The sequence below is a fragment of the Callithrix jacchus genome, chromosome 5 (genome assembly GCF_049354715.1).
Source record: "Callithrix jacchus isolate 240 chromosome 5, calJac240_pri, whole genome shotgun sequence".
NCBI classification, from domain to species: Eukaryota; Metazoa; Chordata; class Mammalia; order Primates; family Cebidae; genus Callithrix; species Callithrix jacchus.
Window position 1 is genome coordinate 89784200 of NC_133506.1, and position 25421 is coordinate 89809620.

General features: G+C 40.9%; 1 protein-coding gene across 3 annotated transcripts in view; it reads left to right on the forward strand.

Annotated features, from left to right (window-relative positions):
- Positions 1-25065, forward strand: part of CEP95 (centrosomal protein 95) — a 39715-nt gene extending 14650 nt beyond the window's left edge. For 2 of the 3 annotated variants that reach the window (XM_002748147.6, XM_078373550.1), the window contains 14 exons: positions 1330-1455; positions 2331-2521; positions 5104-5216; positions 5405-5534; positions 6729-6879; positions 9098-9237; positions 10910-11002; positions 11763-11895; positions 13037-13206; positions 13322-13396; positions 14750-14902; positions 16963-17109; positions 24168-24239; positions 24730-25065. In XM_002748147.6, the coding sequence (XP_002748193.3) occupies positions 1330-1455; positions 2331-2521; positions 5104-5216; positions 5405-5534; positions 6729-6879; positions 9098-9237; positions 10910-11002; positions 11763-11895; positions 13037-13206; positions 13322-13396; positions 14750-14902; positions 16963-17109; positions 24168-24239; positions 24730-24906 (1871 nt within the window). In that variant the 3' untranslated portion in view covers positions 24907-25065. Of the gene's footprint in view, positions 1-1329; positions 1456-2330; positions 2522-5103; positions 5217-5404; positions 5535-6728; positions 6880-9097; positions 9238-10909; positions 11007-11762; positions 11896-13036; positions 13207-13321; positions 13397-14749; positions 14903-16962; positions 17110-24167; positions 24240-24729 lie in introns of all 3 variants that reach the window. The other variant, XM_017972472.4, reaches the window with a different exon arrangement.
- Positions 25066-25421: the final 356 nt, after the last annotated feature.

Consider the following 25421-nt stretch of genomic DNA (forward strand, 5'->3'; position numbering starts at 1 on the left):
GAAAGTCAAGCAGTAGACCAAAAAGCTATGCTTGCCATTGGGATGGGCACAGTAACAGAAGGATCAGAGTCAAGCGTGGGTATTACAAGAATGTTTCTTGAAGGAGGAGAAGGGAAGGGATGGTGATTGCAGAAACGGGTTCTGTGATGTCAAGTGCTATGTAAAATGAATTACTTGTTTGAATGTTACAAGTAGAGAGGGGAATTGTGTTTAAGAGAAATGCAATTAAGGCAAAGGAGAAAAGATTTTGAGAGATGCCTCACCAAGGTGTTTGGGTTTGATGTGATAAAAGGGCTTATGGCAGCTTCCTTTCATATTTAGATTTAAAGTGTCAGATAACTATCATATACATTCACAGGCATCTAATTTAGGCTTCAGTTTATGGATCATAAGTTTTTTTTTGACACCAAGTCTTGTCCTGTCACCCAGGGTGGAATGTCATGGGGCAATCTCAGCTCACTGCAACCTCTGCCTCAGCCTCCCAAGCTGCTGGGGTTACAAGTGTGCGCCACCATGCCTGGCTGATTTTTGTATTTTTCGTAGAGGTTGGATTTCACCATGTTGGCTAGACTGGTCTTGAATGCCTAACCTCAAGTGATCTGCCTGCCTCGGCCTCCTAAAGTATTAAGATTACAGGTGTGAGCCACTGCACCCAGCCTGGACCATGAGTCCTTGATTGTGGTACTAGCTAAGACCCTAACTCTGGTGTCTGTTCATAACAAGGGAGGTCCATATAATAGTCAGCATTTCCACAACCTGGCACCTCTTTTTCTAAAGCAGAATAATGAAACATTGTGTAAAACTTTGCTTTTAAATTGTATAAATGATTCTGGGCTACAAAATGGCGTCTTGCTTTCTGATAGCAATTAAAAATTATAATTGATGCTATGGCTGGACATGGTGACTCACACCTGTAATCCCAGCAATTTGGGAGGCTGAGGTGGGCTGATCACTTGGGGTCAGGAGTTTGAGACCAGCCTAGCCAACATAGTGAAACGCTGCCTCTACTAACAATACAAAAAATCAGCCAGAGTTGGTGGTGGGTGCCTGTATTCCCAGCTACTTGGGAGGCTGTGGCAGGAGAATTGCTTGAACCTGGAAGGTGGAGGTTGCAGTATGCCTACATTGCACCATTGCACTCCAGCCTGGCAACAAGAGGGAAACCCTGTCTCAAAAATAATAATGATTGGTATTTCGAGCAATCGGACCAACATTATTTCTTTCAACATTATTTAATTTTTTATTTCCTGAGTACAGAACTCTTGGCTTTTAGTATAATGTTCAGCAAACTATTTTGATAGTTAAAAACTTTACTATTTTCTTTCCCAGTTACCCAATGTCCTAATGAAATGCTGTCTAAAAAAGCCTCAGCCTCACCAAGTTCTAAGTCGCATGAAGATGTGTCGTGCCCTTCTAGTGTTTTGTCCAAGAATAGGACATCCTTTGTTGAAGACGGTGAGTTGTAATTGGTATTATTTCTTTACACTACTGCTGATGATCATTCTTGGGGCAATTGTTGTTGCTATTACCCTTTTTACTTTTGTTGCTGTATATGAGATCCTTTTTGGTCTTACATGATCTTGTAAATGTTTGCTATTAATTATGAGCTCTGATTTCTGCTTAAGACGGTCTATGCTTGCATATTTTTGTATCCACTGTTGTATTATCTAAATTCTTTCCACTCACTCTTGTTATGAGACAGTGAGAATCTCTGATACTTAAGTACATCTATTGGTGGTCTTTATATTATTAGTGAATAACAAAGTACAATAACTGGAAAAATATTCTTGTTCCTTACTGTTATCTCTGGGATTTTCATATGGTAGTAATATATAAAGTCATTACTGCCTAACTAGTTTTCTAACATGTGGATGAACCATAATTCACATAGCATTCTTCAAGCCATTTAAGTTGCTTCCAGGTTTTTATTATTTTAAAGTAACTTTCAGGGAATATTTTTATGATAATAAAATTACATCTTGGGCCAGGCATGGTAGCTCATACTTGCAGTACCAACACTTTGAGAGGCTGAGTCCAGAGGATCGCTTGAGCTCAGCAGTTGGAGACCAGCCTAGGCAATAAAGCAAGACCTCATCTCTATTTTTTTTAAAAATGAAAAGATCAAAAAAGAAAATTACATTATGATTTAATTAGATCCCTGTGTGCTGAGGCTGCATCCCTAGTTTAATTATTTTTTTATGTGCTTTGTCTTGATCAAGTTTAAAAATATTTCTAATATGTGAAAACATGTTTATGTATGTATGTATTTATATAAAATGGTTTATTTCTTAGAATTGTATTGTAATAACCACTTTAATTTGTCTTACTAGTGGAAACCCTTTCTGTGAGGATTCCAAATGCTAGGAAGCTAGGGGAGCCTATTCGAGCAGCTATTCCTTTACATCCACCCTACCATCCTTCAGAGCCTCGAGCACCCTGCCCCATAGGAAAAGAATACTTGCGTTCAAATCTCTGCTCACCAGCCGTAAATTCTGCTGGAGAGTATATGGAATTTTCTGGGGTAAGTGGAAAAGCTTGCTTTCAGTTGGCTAGAAGTGCACGTGTATGTGTGTCTGTATGTGTCTTGGTAATTGACCAGAAGCCCGTGTGTGTGTGTGTGTGTGTGTGTGTGTGTGTGTGTGTGTTGGTGAAGTATTCTTTGTTGAGGAAGCCCTTATATTTAAATAAGTCTCTGCTAGAATTGTCAGGCATAATGCACTCATCAAAGCATTGTACTTCTTAAAATTTGCTTCTGTATACACCTGCACATTCTTGTTCTAGGAAGATAGGAGAAAGATGAATATATAAAAAGGGAAATAATAAGAGCCAACATGTAGTGAGTGTTTATTTTGTGCCAGGCACAGTTCTGGATACTTTAGGGATACTGAATAATTCCCCAGAACAACTCTGGAGCAGCTACTATGTTTATTTATCATGGGGAAGCTAAGGTAGAGAGGGCAAGGTTACACAGCAATTATAGAGTCAGGATTTGAACTTGGACATTCTGGCTTCGGAGTCCATATTGTGTCCTTAATTTAATAATTTCAAATTTAGAAAACAGAATGGAAAAGAAAATAGCCATCCATGCATACTCCCCATTTCCAGCATGAACCACTGTTCATATATTGGCCTATTTACTTCAATTGCAGTAAGCCAAAATTACGCCACTGCACTCCAGCCTGGGCAACAGAGTGAGACTCTGTCTCAAGGAAAAAAAAAATCATTTTTATATAGTCATCCTGTTCTTATCTTTCTACAAAGAACAGGATTGGGTGCGGTGCCTCACACCTGTAATCCCAGCACTTCCGGAGGCTCACTTGAGCTGGAGTTTGAGAACACCCTGGGCAACATAGTGAGACCTTGTCTCTACTAAAAATAGAAAATTAGCTGGGAGTGGTGGCACATGCTTGTGATCTTAGCTACTTGGTAGGCCGAGCCAGGAGGATCACTTGAGCCCAGGAGCTAATGTAAGCTATGACTGCACTACTGCATTCCAGCCTGGGCAGCAGAGCAAGACCTTGTCTCAAAAAGAAAAAAAAGTAAAATAAAAAAAAAACAGGCAGACATGTACATGGGGTAGATTTATAAACGGTGATACATTCTCATTATTTAATAATTCAAAGCATTAAATGTACAGAGAGGAAATAAGCATTATTAACAGTAGGTGACCACATTCTCAACATTCTATACTTCTAAACAGGAGAGTGGATAGATAAAAAGAGGGATTAAGATGGAGTCATAAGATAATGTTTACTTTTGGAGGAATCATAGTGGGGGTTATGGAGGCAGTTCTGATTTGGTAATATTCTGTTTCTTGACATGGGTGTCAGTTAAATGGGAGTGTTTGTTTTGAAATAATTCATTGTGTTAGACACACTTATAAAGTCTTATAAAAATATTAAATTAAAAACAAAAATATGATTGAATTATAGTTGCTATTTACTAAAAGGTTGGTTGGGTTTTTTTTTTTTGAGACAGATTGTTGCTCTGTCGCCCAGGCTGGAATGTAGTAGTACAATCCGTACCCACTGCAACCTCTACCTCCCAGGTTCAAGTGAGTCTCCTGCTTTAGCCTCCTGAGTAGCTGAGACTACAGACACACAAGACACCATGCCTGGCTGATTTTTTTATGTATATATATTTCTTTAGTTGAGATAGGGTTTTGCCCTGTTGGCCAGGCTGGTCTTAACTCCTGGTCTCAAGTGATCCGCCTGCCTCCACCTCCCAGATTGCTGAGATTACAGGCATGAACCACCACCCCAGCCTACTAAAACGTACTTAATTTTACTTTAATAGAAAAAGATAAGTGAAATTAAAAATATCATTAAACATTAAATAAATGTTTCATTATCACAAGAAGTATTTTCTGAAAGATTATCTCTAAGGCTAAGAAATAAATTTAGCTAAACACAGTGGCTCCCGTGTGTAATCCCAGTACTTTGGGAGGCCGAGGTGGGTGTATCACCTGGGTCAAAAGTTTGAGACCACCTGGCCAACAAGTGAAACCCTGTCTCTACTAAAAATACAAAAAAAAATTAGCCAGGTTTTGTGGCACACACCTGTAATCCAAGCTACTTGGGAACTTGAGGCAGTGGAATCACTTGAACCTGGGAGGCGGATCAAGCCATTGCACTCCAGCCTGGGCGACAGAGCAAGACTCTGTCTCCCAAAAAAAGAAAACAAATTTAAATGTTAAGGGTTTATATATATTTTGGGGGGAGTGTTGTCTTTGTTTTAGCTGTTTTAATTTGGACAGCCTTTATTGACTCTTCAAAAGATAACCACTTCAATACTTTCTACTAGTAATCATTTTGTTTTTGTTGCCCTGTTGCAGTGGTTAACCTCTGAAATTTCATATTTAGAACACCTGGCCTATCTTTTTATTTGAATGGCATCCTGAGCCACACTTTGAGCACAAGTTTCTAGACATTGCTCCAGTCCTTTGGTGCATTGGGTGTCAATAGGGTCTTTTAACAAATGCACTTCAAAACATGGAGATTCAAGGCACATAGCTTTGTGCCACAGTTCTTCCCTTGTTCACCCCCAAAATGTTAATGTTTATTTGTAGCTTTTTCATATCACTTTTTTTTCTGTTTTTAATAGGATCTAGATGATAGAGTTTTCTTAACTTCCAAGTTGCCTAACGATAGCAAGCAGGAAGCAGATCCAGCTCAGGTCCCGGGGCCTAGGACAAGGAAGGCTCCCAAAGGAAAAAGGTAACATTACTGCAGACTTCGGTGTTTACAGTCTGCTTGCAAGGGAATTTGAAAATGAAGGGGCATAATCTCCAAATTTAGCTGTGAAGACAAATATGAAGTATTTGTTAAAGCATCTATTACAGTTATTTTAAACTAAGTAATATACAGCTAGCTATTTAACTGTCACATGGTCACTTTTATTACAGAAATGGAAATAGAGCTACAGCCTCATCCTTCAATTCACCTTTCCCCCAGAGGCCAAGAAAGAGATTAACGGGGCAAGAATTACATGCTGTATCGGAGAAACTCTCTCAGCGGCTCTCTGAATTAGATTGGGCAAGTCTTGTTTTTTCATCTGTATTGAGATTCCCGAGGGTTAAGTTGGAATTTAAGTAATCTCTCAATTGAAAGTGAGGTATTAGAAAATTAGTTGTGTCTTAATAGTTCCTGTGAAAATGTTCCATAAGTCAAGCAGGTAGAACAGGAACAGTGATATCTCAGCCTTTCATGATGTAACTAAATTTGGAACAGATTTATCCAAATTTTATTGAATTCTGATGACAACTAAATCATTGAACATAAAGCCATTTTTCTTTAGATACACCTAGATAGTTTCCCTTTGTCACTAAAGACAGATCTGGGCCAGGCGCAGTGGCTCACACCTGTAATCCTGGCACTTTGGGAGACCAAGGTGGGTGGATCACCTGAGGTTGGGAGTTCAAGACCAGCCTGACCAACATGGAGAAACCCTGTCTCTACTGAAAATACAAAAATTAGCTGGGTGTGGTGTTGCATGCCTGTAATCCCAGCTACTTGGGAGGCTGAGGCAGGAGAATCACTTGAACCTGGGATGTGGAGGTTGCAGTGAGCCGAGATCACGCCATTACACTCTAGCCAGGGCAACAAGAGCAAAACTCCATCAAAAAAAAAAAAAAAGATCTGGGTATAAAATTGAATGTATCACAGATTCTGTCAAAATACAGTATTACAGTTTTAAGGTATCATTGAATGAATGTTTTAAATCCCTGTGTGACTTACTGTAAAGTTTATTGAAACTTAATGCATAGCACTGATAGACACCTTTTTAAAACTAAACATATATGCCAGGCACGGTGGCTCACCCTTATTCCAGCACTTTGAGAGGCTGAGACAGGCGGATCGCTTGAGCGCCGAAGTTTGAGACTAGCCTGGGCAACATGGTGAAACCCCATCTCTACAAAAAATGCAAAAATTAGCTGAGCCTGGTGGCATATGCCTATAATCCCAGCTACTGATGTGGCTGAGATGGGAGGATCACTTGAATCCAGGAGGTGGCAGTTGCAGTGAGCTCAGCTAGCACCCCTGCACTCCAAACTGGGTGACATAGCGAGACCCTGTCTCAAAAGTAAATAATAAAACTAAACATGCCTAAGCATCTGAAAACTTGTTGTCAGTGACTGTCAAAGGAAGCTTTTTAAAGGTCTGCCTACTCCTACAAATTTACCTTCTGCCGAAATTAGTGAAAGGTGTTGAAAAGAATTTTCTCAATAGATGTTAAAAAGTGCCCTGGGTGATCGGATTAAAGAAAAGACTGACCATAAAGAAGATACTGGAAGTGAAGAAGTAGAGGATGGAACTGAGGAGACACTGTCTCAGCACAGTGATGGCATCATGGAGTATGGGCCAAAGAAGTCAAGGCCAGGTACTTCCCCAGAGAGGCTGAAAAGGGGGATATCCATGTGAACTGCTTAGGCAGTTCCATCTGTCTTTATTAACTTACATTCTAATTTTAAATAGCTGAGAAATATATAAAAGGATCAAAAATGATATAAAACCCCTGGATCTTCCCCACCTAGAAGTAGCAGATGTTAACAGTTGTATTTGCTTTTGCCTCTTTGTGTTTAGGAAATAAAACAGTAGAAATCCCCTCTGCTCTCCCCACACATCTTTCTCCCCACCCTCAGCACCACCACTGTCGTAAAGTTGGCATCTTTTCTTCTTCTTATTTTTATACTTTAACAGCCCATACATTATTTGTCTAAACATACTGTTGTTTTATGTTGTTTAAAAATTTACATATTGTTCTGCAACTTGTGTTTTTTTCTGACATTATCTTAGAAATCTATTTTATGTTGTAATTATAGATCCAGTTCATTCATTGTAACTGCAGTGTAACTGAGTCCTTACGGTATAGCAGTTTTGTGTGAGTCTGTATATAGCACTATCCATTTCCCCTATTCCTGGACATGTTGATTGTTTCCCATTTTTTTACTGTAAAAATTCTGCAATGAGCAGCCTAGAATATGTGCAAGAGTTTCTGTGGGATCTCCATCTAGTAGGATTGCTGGATCATCAGGCCTACATTTCCTCACAGTTGCCAACTTGTCCACCAAAGTGATTATACTGGTTTATACTCCTATCAGCAGTTTCTGGTTTGCCACCTCTTTGCAAATACTTCCTACTGTTTGATATGCCATTGTTCAAATCCAATTATCCTGTCTTCCACCAACAAAAATCCTTCATATTTTACATTTAGTTGTTTTTTTTTTTTTTTCTTTTCTTTTTTCCTGAGATAGCATCCCCCTCTGTCACCAAGCTGGAGTGCAGTGGAGCAATCTTGGCTCACTATAGCTTCTGCCTCTCAGATGTAAACAATTTCCCCTGCCTCAGCCTTCCCAATAGCTGGGACTACAGGTGCGTGCTGCCATATCCGGCTATTTTTTTTGTATTTTTAGTAGAGATGGGGTTTCACTCTACTAAAATGAAATGGGGTTGGCCGGGATGGTCTTGATCTCCTGACCTCATGATCCACCTGCCTGGGCCTCCCAAAATGTTGGGGTTACAGCTGCGAGCCACCACGCCCAGCCTTACATTTAGTTTTATCTACTTTGGTCATCCATTGTTTCTTCAGAAATAGTTTTTTTCTGACCCAATACTTCCTTATCTTTTTCAGTTGTTTTTTACTCCTTTAAGAATGCTCTTTCCTTCTCTTGATTGTTTCATCTCTCTTCCCTTTAAAATGACTCAGCTAATTTCTAGGCAGCCTCACTCAGGAACCTTCTTCTTTTCCCTTATTATGTACGTATACATGGTACCCTATTGTGAAAACAGATTATAAATTGTTATTTCAGGTAGGTTTTTAGAGAAGAATACATCATGAGCAGCTGTCACGTAAAATAGATTATGCAAGTCAGTTTTTTAAAATACTTCTTAGAATTTAAAATGTGAATGATTTGAATTGAAAGCATGTGAAAAAATAAAAAAAGCTCAGGGAAAAATTATTTATAAAGGTACCAAACTAACTTCTTCAGTCTTAAGGCTATCTTGAAGTGCTTTTCCCACCGGATTCACCCTCTTCACAACTAGCAGATGCCCAGACACACCTATAGACAATGGGATCAAAAGGTTTGTAGAAAGAAATGGTTTGTTAGATCTCTTTGGTAGTGTGCAATTAGATTGCTAAGTAGGGAAGAATTGGGACTGCTTAGACAATGCTTAACACATTAACTTTGCTTATAAGCATGTATAATAGATATGTATGCTTATATCCCACCTTCTCAGGATCCATTATAGGTAAAAGGATGGCAGATGCATGGCTCAGATAATTTGCCTTTTCTCTCTTCCCATCACCAGCCCTATCACCAAGAGCACTCTCCATAGTCTTTTCTGCACAGGAGGCATTCCATGTGTTGAATATCCAAAGTGAAATGTAGAACCTAAGTATTTGAGACAGTATATATTTGTATGCATTTGATTATTTACTTGGTGTTACCATACAAATACAAGTTAGTTACAGCAGAGAGTCCCTTTAGCACCTTCACTCATCAGTCTCTTTGGATTTAGTAAAAACCAACTTTGGTTTACAGCATAACATTCTGGCTATCGGGAACTAATGTTATATGTTTTTTTCTCTGTTGCAGGACTTTCCGTGCGTAGAAAGCCACCATACAGATCCCATTCACTCTCTCCATCTCCCGTTAACAAACAGAAACAGTTCCACATGGAGAGAAAAAGGCAGCGCAAGCCAAGAGAAACAGATATCCGCCAGTTACGAGCACAGGTACTTCATCTCTTGACTACCATTGAGCAGCGGGCGATACCATTTCCCTTCAGACAGATGCTACCGTGAACATGCTGTTAAGGCTTAAAATGATTAAATATTTATGAGCAGAGTGGGTGATAGAGAGCTATGAGACATAGCTTATGTCTGCATTAGCATAAAATTATATTCACGAAATTCTTAAAAAAAAAAAAAAGAACCTGGCTGGACATAGCTTGGGGTTCCAGTGGATTAAGAAAGAGGAGATCAGTGTGGGGTTGTTATTTTCAGAGTGAGCTTCAGATATGAAGGGAATTTGAGGTGGATTAAATGTGACAGGCCACTTGAGTACAAAGAAGATGATATCAAGTACCCAAGACAGGAATGAGTGGAGGAGGTTGGGATTCAACAAGGAGACTGATATGATTACCCATGGTGACTTTCCACTGTGGAATGTAGATTTTGAAATGTAGTATGGATTTAGAACACTTAAGTTGTTTGCTGTAGTAGGTTTTATAATGTGGTATTTTTGTAACTTCCACTCAGGAGAGTATTAACATAATTGCAAAAATTTGAGAACAAAAAAAAATGCATGATGTAAAATTTTATTTTATGTCACAATTACATATGTTAATATAGATTTGTGGGCCGGGTGCAGTGTCCCAGCACTTTGGGAGGCTGAGACAGGTGGATCACCTGAGGTCAGGAGTTCAAGACCAGCCTGGCCAATATGGTAAAACCTCGTCTCTATTAAAAATACTAAAATTAGGTGGGCATGGCAGTGCACACCTGTAGTCCCAGCTACAGTAGTCTGGTGCAGAAGAATCGCCTGAACTTAGGAAGCAGAGGTTGCAGTGAGCCAAGATTGTTCCACTGCTTCCAGCCTGGGCAACAGATTGAGACTCTGTCTAAAAAAGAAGAAGAAAAAACATAGATTTGTGATACAGAGTCTGAAAGGAATTTTTTTTTTTTCTGAGACGGAGTTTCACTCTTGTTACCCAGACTGGGGTGCAATGGCATGATCTCGGCTCACCGCAACCTCCGCCTTCTGGGTTCAAGCAATTCTCCTGCCTCAGCATCCTGAGTAGCTGGGACTACAGGTGCGCACCACCATGCCCAGCTAATTTTTGTATTTTTAGTAGAGACAGGGTTTCACCTTGTTGACCAGGATGGTCTCAATTTCTTGACCTCGTGATCCACCCGCCTTGGCCTCCCAAGGTGCTGGGATTATAGGTGTGAGCCACTGCGCCTGGCTAGGAATTTTTTTGTAAGTGAATGAGCTTAGGCTGGGCTTGGTGGCTCACACCTGTAATCCCAGCACTTTGGGAAGGCGAGGCAGGCGGATCACGAGGTCAAGAGATTGAGACAATCCTAGCCAATATGGTGAAACCCTGTCTCTGCTAAAAATACAAACATTAGTTGAGCATGATGGCACATGCCTGTAATCTCAGCTACTCAGGAGGCCGAGGCAGGAGAATCTCTTGAACCTGGGAGGCAGTGGTTGCAATAAACCAAGATTGCACCACTGCACTCCAGCCTGGCGACAAAGTGAGACTCTGATTCAAAAAATAAATACATAAATAAAAATAAGTTAATGAGCTTGATATTGTAGGGGTGGCAGGTATTGTAGGTGAATTTTTTCCTTCATTTATATATCTTTTTAATAACTGTAATATGACCTTTTTCCCTCTAGGCATTTACTGAAGCATTTGAAAGGGAACTAAGAAGACATAAAGTTCAAGAGAATATTGGACCTCTAGGGATACATGAGAAGGAGGAGGAAACAGTGGGTAAAAGTTTCCACTGTAATAAATGCCATTTTATCAGATGAGTGGGAAGTACAAAGATGATCTTCTTAAAAGAAGAAGGGGCCAACAGGGCCTTAATCATTCGCTCTTTAGAAAAAGACAGGATTTCATGTCATGATACAGGATTTTGGCTTATTAATAAGGCATTCAGGTTGCTAAAATATGGCAAGGCATGGTACCAAAGAAAACTAGTGTTTTCCCCCTACTTAAAACTTCCATCAGTTTTTAAGGGTTTCTTTGACTTAGCAGTTCACCAGGGGCTTGAAGTTGTCATTGACTTTCAAATAAATGGTTACAGAAGTTAAGTGAAATCATGGGGAAAATGCTTATGCTAAAATATTCATGAACAAAACAGGGTAAAAAGTACAGTATGGTTACGACTAAACAAACTACAGTTAGTTGCTTGAGAATTTTCTTAATCTACGTGGAAAGAGAAGTACATCGAGACATTAATAGTTTTTTTTTTTTTTTTACATTAATAGTGGTTGTATTTAGGGTGTGGGACTATGGTAACTGAAACTGGATAAAGATGCAGTGCTTTTTCAAATTCCAAGGGATGCCAGAGGCCAAAAGATGCCTTTAACCTAGAGTAGTTGAATATTAACCAGATTTTACTAATTTTAAGTAAGTTGGTTTGACTGGGGAATAGTTAGCTGTTTTTGTCAATTTGTAATATTTAAGATAAATGTATGAAAGAACTATTAGACCTTTTTTTATTGTTTTATATCCGCTTCTAAGGAAAAAATATATACAGAAGAATCTGTTCATAAAGGAACTCCAGAATGTAGTCAGCCCTGGAAGATTTACTCTAGAAAAACCACAGCTCAAAGTCCAAGAGGTGGCCTCCCAAAGCCAAATAAAGCAGTTCCAAGTAAGAACCACAGAGTTGTATTTTATGGAAAACTGACAGCCTTTGAAAGCGTGTGCAACCTTCCGAGGACACAGCACTGAAAGCTAACATCCATCAGTTAGCTGAAGAAGGTTTTTTAATCACTGCCATGTGGCTGGTTTTCTATAGAGAGCTAAAACTCTTTAATAAGGAAGTATCTTAGGGAGGCCTATAAATTGGCACCCAAGGAATGCCAGGACTGCCAACTGCTGCTCCAACTTTAGCCTCATTCCTGTTACTCACTCTGGCTCCCTTTTTGTTTGTTTCTGGAAAGTTGGTAGAATGAAGGGGATGCTCGAAGGCAATTTGATGGCCTGTATATATATATTTTTTGGTTTGAAGACGGAGTTTGACTCTTGTTGCTCAGGCTGGAGTGCAATGGCACAATCTCGGCTTACTGTAGCCTCTGCCTCCTGAGTTGTAGCAATTCTGCTTCAGCCTTCCTAAAGTTGCTAGCATTACAGGCGCCTGCCACCCCACCTGCCTAATTTTTGTATTTTTAGTAGAGATGGGGTTTTACCATGTTGGCCAGGCTGGTCTTGAACTCCTGACCTCACGTGATCCACCTGCCCCAGCCTCCCAAAGTGCTGGGATTACAGGTGTGAGCCACCCTGCCCAGCCACCTCCTGTATATTGACCATGCACATGGTCATATATAAAGTCTTCTTATAAGGAAACAAAGTCATGAGAAATGTCAGGCTTCCAGTTACACCCCAAATACTGCTGGCCTCCTCCCTGCTATATCCTGCAACTTCTTTACAGGATAAAAAAGACCAGAGACTTTTTCTTCTAAGCACTTGCCTACCAGGAATGTTGAGGAGTCTTCTGTGTTACCATATGTAAGGAAGCTACCCACATGCACTGAAGCAGCTGAGCAATTAGGATGGACTTCCCAGGACCAGCATGGCATTAGTCAGAAGTATTGAGCTTATTTTTATCCTTACCAGTAGTTGGCTTACTCTAATCAGAGAAATAATGCAAATTGTTATAATAAGTACATTTAGAATTGTTCTTTTCAGGATCAAAACCATATCACTTACATAAGCTTTGATCTACCAGGGATGTTGGATGACAGTTCTTGTTTGCAAGGCTCAGATTAAGAGCATCTTCTTTTACCTTGCAGTGAAAGTAAGTGAACACAGTCTCCTGCCCCTTATGCTGGAGCAGTTTCCATTTCTCTCTATTTCTGGCCCAACACTAAGCAAAATGTGGAAACAGCAAATTGCACAAGTTGAACAGCTTAAAAAAGAGGCATGTAGAGAAAATCGATCAAAGAAGAAACTCCAAGATGAAGTAAGTTACTGTAATCCTTAAGCATAGGAATTGAAGTCAGAAAAGAGAAGAGCTTATCCTTGAGAATTGAGTGACCAGCATTATTAAGCTACTTGCCTTTATGTCCCCCTTAAAGATAGAAGAAGCCCTAAGAAGGCATGACCTCCTTACTACCCTTGTCAAGAGAGAATATGAACACAACAAGAGACTGGTATGTTGGGTATTATGATTTTATTGTTATGTTCATTGCCTTTATTTGTGCCAGCTGGGCAACAGTCTCATAGCCTCTTAACCTCTAACGCCTGCATGTGGAATTCTGCCTAGGTCTTTAACCAAAATTGATAGTCCATGCCTGTAATCCCAGCACTTTGGGAAGCTTTGGTGAGAGGATCACTTGAGACCAGCAGTTAGAGACCAGACTCACCAACATAGTGGAACACTGTCTTAAAAACATATATATGGGCATGGAAAAAATGAGCCTGGCATGGTGGAGTTTGCCTGTGGTCCCAGCTACTTGGGAGGCTGAGGAGGGAGGATCACTTGAGCCTAGGAGGGCTGCAGTGAGTTGTGATCTTGTTACTGCATTCCAGCCTGGGTCCCAGAGTGAGTCCCTGTCTCAACAACACACAGATCCAAAGTAAGGCGGGGGGAAGAGCTAGGTACTTTGTATGCAGTTTCAGTTAGTCTTTATTGTAATGCATTAGAGATGTTTTCTATGAAATGAAAACCCTGAAGCTTTGAGGTATTAAGTAACTTGCTCTGGGTCTCACTGATAAGCAAGGGACACAGCTGAGATTTTAATCCATTTCTGTGGAACCCCATGGACCCCTCCTCTAGGTCCCAGTTGGCTGAACTTGGTGCTGTTTGCCCTCTCCCATCCTTCTCAGGTCCTAAGTAGCGAGCTGCAGGACTTATCAGCCTCCATTGTAATTTTGACCATGAATTGTACTTAGAGAATTATGAAGGGAGAGGACAAAGGTCAGAAATAGTCTGCCAAAGGAAGAGATTTTAAAACCTTTGCCTGAGTGTGAAGTAGAGATAAGTCATAAGAACTGTAGTACTAAACAGTTCCGGACACATGTCTCAGGAACTGCATGTGGTATTTTACTATGTGGGGAAAAAAACACAAATATCTGAAAAACCTACCAAAGAGACGTTATGTATATGACCTAATTTCATCTTCACTTCTTTGTCAGATATTGTCTAATTTCCTTAGTTTTTGCCTAATTAAATACTCCTGACAACTCAAGCTGTGCTTGAAAGTCTGGGTGTGCCATTTTCCTACTCCTTGTGAGCCGGCACCTGGGTCAGCTTTGTTAGCAGTCTTGTGGTGGCATGGGGAGATGAGCTCTCAGTTCCAGAGGGGTGCCAAGGATCACTGCCACCCTCTGCTATGGCGGGGCTTTTTGGAGCTGCTCTTCAGATTGAGGTGAGGAAGCTGCCCCACACACCTGGCTTATGTAAGCCTGAAGACATCGTGGTGGGGAGTGGGGCAGTTGAGAATGTTGGAGTCTGCATTCCCCTTGTCCTTACCCCTCTCATCCATCCCCTCTCCCTTTCTTAGCAAGACTTCAAGGACTGCATTCAGAGACAGAGGTTGACCCAATCAAAGATAAAAGAAAATCGACAGGCAATTGTTCGTGCTCGAAAATATTACGATGATTATAGAGTTCAGTTGCACGCAAAAATGATGAGGATGAGGACCCGGGAAGAAATGGTAAGTCTGGCTTTTTTTGTCCAGCCCTGTTAAGAAGGTGAATTTGTAACCTTTCAGGACCACCTTCTTGGTTTGTGACTCTTGTCCAAATTTGAATCCAGAATCTCTGTCGAAATCCTACAGTGCTGGCCCTGAGTTCAGCTTGGCCATGCTTCCTTTCCTTATTCCATTGTGCATTCCAGTGTGTTCTCATTCTTTGTGTCCCTCATCTTAATGTGAAGTCTTACTTCCTCCCTGCCTCCTACACATCACAGGTACTTCTCCAGTAAAACTGCTTTAGAGGTTTGGGAACGTATTGTAAGAGAGAGGAATTTGAGGTATAATAACATGACTTCAGATTCCACTTGAAATCAGGAATAGTGTCAAACAGCTGTGTTATCAGGGGTTTCCACAGGGTATTTCTGTGTCCTCTTAATCAGGCTGAAATGATTAACCCTTTGTGATTCCAAGCTAGCAGTAACTTTTATCTATAAAATATTTTAGTAATAATACTTGGAAATATTTCTAGAGGAAGATACTTCTAAGGCTTTGAGGAAAGGGTAAGTACTTGTCTAAGGTAATATAACTCATGAATGCATTGCCATTAGAACCAGTTTTTCTATCTAGAAGTCACACTGATGAAAGGAGGACAAGTGGGCATATCCAAGCCCTTTGAACAGTGTGTTTTCCAGTGGCCTACCAGATGATCACTCCCCCCTCTTCAGTTATGTACATGTGTAGACAGGTTTCTGATCTGATGTTCTTTCCTTGTGTACAGTACTCTGAATGTACATGGCTGCTTGAGAATGCTTCTATGAAGGCTGTAAAGAATCTGAAACATGAAAAGATAATGAACACCTTAGTCATTAGGGAGATACAAAGCAGAACCACAGTGAGAGATACCTCTCACACTCACTAGGATGGCTAAAATAAGGACAAGTTGGCAAGGCAAAGGGGAAACAACCCAAAGTATCCACAATGTGTATTCATTCCTACAGTACGATGTTACTTTGCAATAAAAAAAAATGAAGTATTCATACAGACTGCAGTATAGATAAATCTTGAAAATAGTTGGAGTATATCAAAGAAACCAAGTATGAAAGACCACAAATTACATGATTGCATTTATAGGAAGTGTCGAGAATATGGAAATCCATGGAGACAGAAAGTAGACAGACTAGTGCCTGTCGGAGGCTACAGACTGGGACAGGGAGTGACTGCTTCGGTACAGGGTTTTTTGGGGGGTGGTAAAAATGTTCTGTAGTTAGTGGTGATGTTTGCACAATTGACTATAATAAAATATACGGAATGATTTATTTTAAAAGGGTGAGGCTGGGCACAGTGGCTCACGCCTGTAATCTCAGCACTTTGGGAGGCTGAGGTATAAGGATTGCCTGGGACCAGCCTGGGTCCCAGGCAATATAGTGAAACCTCATCTCTACAAAAAAATTAAAAATTTAGCCAGGCATGGTGGTATATGCCTGTAGTCCCAGCTACTCAGGGAGCCGGCAGGGAGAAATGTTTGAGCCTGAAGGTCAAGGCTGCAGTGAGCTGTGACTGCACCCCTATACCCCAGCCTGGGTGACAGAGCACTAATACCCTGTCTCAACAAAAGGAGGTAAATTTTATGATACATTAATAATATCTGAATAAAACTAATATTTAAAAAAATATTGGCCGAGCGCAGTGGCTCAAGCCTGTAATGCCAGCACTTTGGGAGGCCGAGGCGGGTGGATCATGAGGTCAAGAGATCGAGACCATCCTGGTCAACATGGTGAAACCCGGTCTCTATTAAAAATACAAAAAAATTAGCTGGGCGTGGTGGCATGTGCCTGTAATCCCAGCTACTCAGGAGGCTGAGGCAGGAGAATTGCTTGAACCCAGGAGGCAGAGGTTGCGGTGAGCCGAGATGGCGCCATTGCACTCCAGCCTGGGTAACGAGCGAAACTCCGTCCCAAAAAAAAAAAAAAAAAAAAAACTTTGTGAAATATAATCAGTATATATTGCTAGTTAGGCAAAATGATTATGTTCCTCAGTGAGAGCTCAGCATGACTTTGTTTTTATGATTAAATAACTGACAGATATTTAAGAAACTGTTTGAAGAGGGTTTAAACATTCAGAAGCAAAGATTACGAGACCTAAGAAACTATGCCAAAGAAAAGCGAGATGAACAAAGGAGACACCACCAGGATGAACTGGACTCCATGGAGAACTACTATAAAGACCAGGTGGGCTCCTGTCACTTATGCTATTGTGCTTAGTCCTGATCACTTGTACTTGTGGCAAAACTTGCTTAGTCTGTTGACAGTAAAGCTTTATTTGTTAACAAAAGTTTGCACTCTACAGATTTGAGGACCCCATTTTCTTTCTTTTTTTTTTTTTTTGAAGTTCTGGGGTACATGTGCAGAATGTGCAGGTTTGCTACATAGCTATACATGTGCCATGGTGGTTTGCAGCATCTATCCCACCATCATCTACATTAGGTATTTCTCCTAATTCTATAATTCCCCCCCCCACCCCACTATTCCTCCTCTAAACTCCCCCCACCCCCAACAGGCCCTGGTGTGTGATATTCCCCTCCCAGTGTCCATGTGTTCTCATTGTTCAACACCTACTTTAAGTGAGAACATGTGGTGTATGGTTTTCTGTTCTTTCGTCAGTTTGCTAAGAATGATAGTTTCCGGCTTCATCCATGTTCCTGCAAAGGACATGAATGCATCCTTTTTTATGGCTACATAGTATTCCATGGTATATATATGCCACACTTTCTTTATTCAGTCTATCACTGATGGGCATTTGGATTGGTTCCAAGTCTTTGCTATTGTAAACAGTGCTGCAGTAAACATACATGTGCATTGTGTCTTTATAATAGAATGATATATAATTCTTTGGGTATATACCCAGTAATGGGATTGCTGGGTCAAATGGTATTTCTAGTTCTAGATCCTTGAGGAATCGCCACACTGTCTTCTACAGTGGTTGAACTGATTTACACTCCCACCAACAGTGTAAAAAGGTTCCTATTTGTCCACATTCTCTCCAGTATCTGTTGCCTCCTGATGTTTTAATGATTGCAGTTCTAACTCATAACTCTCAATATGCTTTTGATTTGCATTTCTCTAATGACTAGTGGTGGTGGTGAGCTTTTCTTCATGTTTGTGGGCTGCATAAATGTCTTCTTTTGAAAAGTGTCTATTCATATCCTTCACCCACTTTTTGATGGGGTTGTCTTTTTATTTTTGTTTATATTTTTAGTAGAGACAGGGTTTCACCATGCTAGAGCCAGGCTGGTCTTGAACACTTGACCTCAGGTGATCCGCCTGCCTCCCAAAGTGCTGGGATTATAGGCATGAACCACTGTTCCCAGAATGTTTGTTTTTTTCTTATAAATTTGTTTAAGCTCTTTGTAGATTCTGGATATTAGCCCTTTGTCAGATGGGTAGATTGCAAAACTTTTGCCATTCTGTTGGTTGCCAGTTCATTCTAATGATATTTTGCTGTGCAGAAGCTCTTAAGTTCAATTAGATCTTATTTGTCTATTTTGGCTTTTGTTGCCATTGCTTTTGGTGTTTAGTCATGAAAACCTTGCCTGTACCTCTGTCCTGAATGGTATTGCCTATGTTTTCTTCTAGGGTTTTTGTGGTGTTAGGTCCTATGTTTAAATCTTTAATCCGTCTGGAGTTAATTTTTCTATCAGGTATAAGAAAGAGATTTAGTTTCTGCTTTCTGTATATTGCTAGCCAGTTTTCCCAACACCATTTATTAAATAGGGAATCCTTTCCCCATTGCTTGTTTTTGTCAGGTTTGTTAAAGATCAGATGGTTGTAGATGGGTGGGGTTATTTCTGAGGCCTCTGTTCTGTTCCATCGGTGTATATCTCTTGTTTTGGTACCAGTACCATGCTACCATGCTGTTTTGATTACTGTAGCCTTGTAGTATAGTTTGAAGTCAGAAAGCATGATGCCTCTAGCTTTTTTTTTTTCGTTAGGATTGTTTTGGCTATACGGGCTCTTTTTTGCTTCCATGTGAAGTTTAAGGTGGTTTTTTCCAATTCTTTGAAAGTCAATGGTAGCTTGATGGGGAGAGCACTGAATCTGTAAATTACTTTGGTCATTATGGCCGTTTTCACGATACTGATTCTTCCTAACCATGGGCATGGAATGTGTTTCCATCTGTTTGTGTCCTCTCTTATTTCCTTGAGCAGTGGGTTTGTAGTTCTCCTTGAAGAGGTCTCATGATTTGGCTGCTTGTCTGTTACAGGTGTATAGGAATGCTTGTGATTTTTGCACATTGATTTTGTATTCTGAGACTTTGCTGAAGTTGCTTATCAGCTTAAGGAGATTTTGGGCTGAGATGATGGGGTCTTCTAATTATACAGTCATGTTGTCTGCAAATAGAGACAATTTGACTTCCTCTTTGCCTAATTGAATACCTTTATTTCTTTTCTTGCCTGATTGCCTTGGCCAGAACTTCCAATACTATATTGAATATGAGTGGTGAGAGAGGGCATCCTTGTCTTGTGCCAGTTTTCAAAGGGAATGCTTCCAGTTTTTCCCCATTCAGTATGATACCAGCTGTGAGTTCGTCATAAATAGCTCTTACTATTTTGAGATATGTTCCATTGATACCTAGTTTATTGAGAGTTTTTAGCATAAAGGGCTGTTGAATTTTGTCAAAGGCCTTCTCTGCATCTGTTGAGATAATCATGTGGGTTTTGTCTTTGGATCTGTTTATGTGTTGGATTATGTTTCTAGATTTGCATATGTTCAATCAGCATTGCATCCCATGGATAAAGCTGACTTGATCAGATGGATAAGCTTTTTGACATGCTGTTGGATTCAGTTAGCCAGTATTTTATTGAGGATTTTTGCATCAGTATTCATCATGGATATTGGCCTGAAATTTCTTTTTTAATTGTGTCTCTACCAGGTTTTGGTATCAGGATGATGTTAGTCTCATAAAATGAGTTAGGGAGGATTCCCTCTTTTTGGATTGTTTGGAATAGTTTCAGAAGAAATGGTACCAGCTCTTCTTTGTACCTCTGGTAGAATTCAGCTGTGAACCCATCTGGTCCCGGACTTTTGGTTGGTAGGCTGCTGCCTCAATTTCAGATCTTGTTATTGGTCTGTTCAGGGATTCAACTTCTTCCTGGTTTTGTCTTGGGAGGGTGTAAATGTCCAGGAATGTATCCATTTCTTCTAGATTTACTGGTTTATTTGCATAGAGTTGCTTGTAGTAATCTCTGATAGTAGTATTTCTGTGGGATTGGTGGTGATATCCCCTGTATCATTTTTTATTGCATCTATTCAATACTTCTTTGTTTTTTATTAGTCTGGCTAGTGGTCTATTGTGTTGGTCTTTTCAAAAAACCAACTCCTGGATTTACTGATTTAAGCTTTTTTTGTGTCTCTATCTCCTTCAGTTCTGCTCTGATCTTAGTTATTTCTTGTCTTCTGCTAGCTTTTGAATTTGTTTGATCTTGCTCTTCTAGTTCTTTTAACTGTGACATTAGGGTGTTGATTTTAGATCTTTCCTTGCTTTTCTTGTGGGCATTTAGTGCTATAAATTTCCCTCTAGACACTGCTTTAAATGTGTCCCCCAGAGATTCTGGTACGTTGTGTCTTCGTTTTCATTGGTTTCAAGAACATCTTTATATATGTCTTCATTATTTATCCAGTAGTCATTCAGGAGCAGGTTGTTCAGTTTCCATGGAGTTGTGCGGTTTGAGTGAGTTTCTTAATCCTGAATTCTAATTTGATTGCACTGCGGTCTGAGAGACTGTTACGATTTCCATTCTTTTGCATTTGCTAAGGAGTGTCTTACTTCCAATTATGTGGTCAATTTTAGAGTAAGTGCTATGTGATGCTGAGAAGAATATACAGTCTGTGGATTTGGGGTGGAGAGTTCTGTAGATGTCTTTAGGTCTGCTTGGTCTAGATCTGAGTTCAAGTCCTGGATATCCTTGTTAATTCTGTCTCGTTGATCTAATATTGACAGTGGGGTGTTAAAGTTTCCCACTGTTACTGTATGGTAGTCTAAATCCCTTGGTAGATTACATTAAGAACTTGCCGTATGGCTGGGCGCAGTGGCTGACGCCTATAATCCCAGCACTTTGGGAGGCTGAGGCGGGTGGATCACAAGGTCAAGAGATCGAGACCATCCTGGTCAACAAGGTGAAACCCCGTCTCTACTAAAAATACAAAAATTAGCTGGGCATGGTGGTGCATGCCTGTAGTCCCAGCTACTCGGGAAGCTGAGGCAAGAGAATTGCTTGAACCCAGAAGGCGTAGGTTGCAGTGAGCCGAGATCATGCCATTGCACTCCAGTCTGGGTAAAAACAGCGAAACTCCGTCTCAAAAAAAAAAAAAAAAAAAAAAAGAACTTGCCATATGTATCTGGGTGTTCCTGTATTGGGTACATACATACTTAAGATAGTTAGCTCTTCTTGTTGTATTGATCTCTTTACCATTATGTAATGCCCCTCTTTGTGTCTTGATCTTTGTTGGTTCAAAGTTAGTTTTATCAGAGACTAGGATTGCAACCCCTGCTTTTTTTTGCTCTCCATTTGCTTGGTAAATCTTCCTCCATCCCTATATTTTGAGCCTATATGTGTCTTTGCACGTGAGATGGGTCTTCACTCTATCCGGTTTGCCAGTCTTTTGATTGGGGCATTTAGCCCATTTACATTTAAGGTTAATATTGTTGTGTGTGATTTTGATCCTACCATTTTGATGCTAGCTGGTTGTTTTGCCCATTAGTTGATGCAGTTTCTTCATAGTGTCAATGGTCTTTAGAGTTTTTGCAGTGGCTGGTACTGGCTGTTCCTTTCCATGTTTAGTGCTTCCTTCAGGAGCTCTACAAGGCAGGCCTGGTGGTGACGAACTCTCTCAGCAGTTGCTTGTCCGTAAAGGATTTTATTTGTCCTTCACATAGGAAGCTCAGTTTGGCTGAATATGAAATTCTGTGTTGAAAATTATTTTCTTTATGGATGTTCAATATTGCCCCCACTCTTGTGGGCTTTCTGCCAAGAGATCTGCTGTGAGCCTGATGGGCTTCCCTTTGTGGGTGACCTGCCCTTTCTCTTTGGCTGCCCTTAGCATTTTTTCCTTCATTTCAACCCTGGTGAATCTGATGATTATGTGCCTTGGGGTTGCTCTTCTCTATGAGTATCTTTGTGGTGGCCTCTGTATTTCCTGAATTAGCATGTTGGCCTGCCTGCCTTGCCAGGTTGGGGAAGTTCTCCTGGATAACATCCTGAAGAGTGTTTTCCAGCTTGGATTCATTCTCTCCATCACATTCAGGTACCCTCATCAAATGTAGATTTGGTCTTTTCACATAATCCCATATTTCTTGGAGGCTTTGTTCATTTCTTTTCACTTTTTCTCTAATCTTGCCTTCTTGCTTTATTTCATTGAGTTCATCTTCAGTCTTCGATATCCTTTCTTTTGCTTGATCAATTTGGCTATTGATACTTGTGTATGTTGTTTATGTTCTCTATGCTGGTTATTCTAGTTAGCATTTCATCTAACCTTTTTTCAAGGTTCTTAGTTTCCTTATATTGGGTTAGAACATGCTCCTTTAAGCTCAGAGAAGTTTGTTATTACCCACTTTCAGAAGCCTGCTTCTGTCAGTTCGTCAAACTCATTCTCCATCCAGTTTTTGTTCCCTTGCTGGTGAGGAGTTGTGATCCCTTGGAGAAGAGGTGTTCTGGCTTTTGGTGATTTCAGCATTTTTGCACTGATTTCTTCACATCTCTGTGGATTTATCTACCTTTGGTCTTTGAAGTTTGTGACTTTTGGATGGGGTCTCTGAGTGGATGTCCTTTCTGTTGATGTCGAAGCTATTTCTTTCTGTTAGAAGGAGAATTAACACACAGGCCCCTCTGCTGCACGTCTGCTGGAGTTCCACTCCAGACCCTGCTTGCCTGGGAATCACCTGTGGGGGCTACAGAACAGCAGAGATTGCTGCCTGTTCCTTCCTCTGGTAGCTGCGTACCTGCGAGATGTCAGCCAGAGCTCTCCTGTATGAGTAACTCCCAATCAGGATAAATGGAGGTCAGGGAGCCACTGGAGGAGGCAGTCTGTCCCACAGCTGAAGTGCTGTGCTGGGAGATCTGTTGCTCCCTTCAGAGCTGCCAGGCAAGGATGTTTAAGTCCCAAGAAGGGAGTCTAGTTACCATCTGCCTGCAGAGGCCTTGCTGAAACTGCCATGGGCTCCACCCAACTGGTGTGTAAACTTTCCTGGGACTTTGTTTACACAGGCAAGGTTAAAACTGCCTACCCAAGCCTCAGCAATGGTGGATGCCCCTCCCCCCATGGAGCTCATATGTCCCAGGTTGAGCTCCAACTGCTATGCTGGCTGCAAGAATTTCAGGCCAGTGGATCTTAGCTTGCTGGTCTTTGTGGGGGTGGGACCCGCCAAGCAAGATCACTTGGCTCCCTGGTTTCAGCCCCCTTTTTTACAGAGAAATGAACGGTTCTGTCTTGCTGGCATTCAGGTGCCATTGGGGTATGAGAATAACAACAAAAAAAATGCTGCAGCTGAAACAGCTGCCCAGTTTTGTGCTGGAAACCCGGGGTGCTGGTGTTGTAGGCACCGGAGGGAATCTCTTGTTCTGTGGGTTGTGAAGACCATGGGAAAGCACAGTATCTGAGCCAGAGTGTCCAGAAAAATCCCTAATGGCTTCCCTTGGCTAGGAGAATTAAGTTGTCCGGCCCCTTGTGCTTCCCAGGTGAGGTGATGCCCCACCCTGCTTTAGCTTGTCCTCCTCGTTCTGCACCCACTGTCTAACCAGTCCCAATGAGATGAACCTGGTTACCTCAGTTGGAAATGTGGAGATCACTCACCTTCTGGCTTGCTCTCACTGGGAACTGTGGACCAGAGCTGTTCCTATTTAGCCATTTTGGTGGCAGTCTTTTTTTTTTTTTTGAGATGGAGTCTTATTCTGTAAGTTACCAGGCTGGAGCGCAGTGGTGCAATCTCAGCTCTGCCTCCTGGATTCAAGCGATTCTCCTGCCCCAGCCTCCTGAGTAGTATCTTGGCGGATCCTGACCTTGTGATCCGCCTGCCTTGGCCTCCAAAAGTGCTAGGATTACAGGCGTGAGCCACTTATGCCTGGCTGGACCCCATTTTAAAGACTGAAATTTAAGATCAAATAATTCTTGACCACAGAACAGTATATTGCCCTATTTCCATTAAAACTATTTTAAGCCTATGAACATTAAGAAATGTTACCTTTGGACTACAAACATTAAATATAAGATCTGTTTTTTTTTCTTATCAACAGTTTTCATTGCTGGCAGAAGCCATATCACAGGAACATCAAGAACTTAAAGCCAGAGAGAAATCTCAGGCGCAGGTAATAATTAAGATAGAAGTCAAGTCAGGTGCTGCATGGCAACTGTTTCTGTCAACAAGGGACCTCAGACATTGGTGGGGAGCAGTAGGCTACACCATGCAGCCCAGGTGTGCAGTGACTGTACCACCACCTAGGTTTGTGTAAACACACTGACATTTTGCACAGTAACGAAGTCACTTGATGCATTTCTTGGAATGTATCTGCATCAAGTGACACATGACAATTTATTTGCATTTTTAGGAAGTAGAAAACAAATGTATTATGCCTTTAAAGGGAATGGAGAGAAGACAATAAAGAAATCCATCTACGACCCAAGACATTTTTATCCTATGATTTTAACTTTAGTTAGGTCTCTGTGGGAACTGCTGCTAGCTAGATTGTTAAAATTTTTGGAGGAGTTTGATTAGCTGGAAGATCGAGAGGGAACAACAGTAGATTAGGGCCTGGATAAGTGCTGTGAATAGCAGGATGACATGCATTCTCTTTTCAGACTTTACATAAGGTGAAGAGGGAGCTGAGATCTAAGATGGAGAAGGAAATTCAGCAACTGCAGGACATGATAACACAGAATGATGATGATGTTTTCTTCCGGGAACTGGAAGCTGAGCGCTTCAGATCTCGGCTTCAGCTGGCTTCCTTTCAGTACAGTAAAAGTCCCTCACTATGACGTAAGACATGCTCATAGGTGAGGGTTTCAGAGCCCTTTCCCAGGACAGAGCTAGAATTAACCCAGTAAACTGTCTAAGCCAGAAAAAAACCATTTTCAAATGCTTTATATTTTCATTCCAGTACTTACGATTTTTTAAATAAAAATTATTTTCTAAAACCTTATTGCTTTTGAATTTATGACCTAACATCTGAAAGGGGGTAATCTTTATTAGTTGTATTTGTGCTAAAGGAATTAACAAGCCTTGTTTGAGCAGCCAACTCCTGAAGCCTGTTGCTTTAAGTCGACAAAAAGAATTTAGAATTAGCACTTGAGGACAAAAAATATATATTTGAATCATTAATTAGAAAAGAAAGGTGGGTGGTTATCAGAGGTGGGCCTTGGAGAACGCTGACAGTACTGTATATGTGTAGGCTTTTTTTTGAGACAGAGTCTCACTGTGTCGCCCAGGCTGGAGTACAGTGGCATGATCTTGCCTCACTGCAGCCTCTGCCTCTCAGGTTCAAGCGATTCTC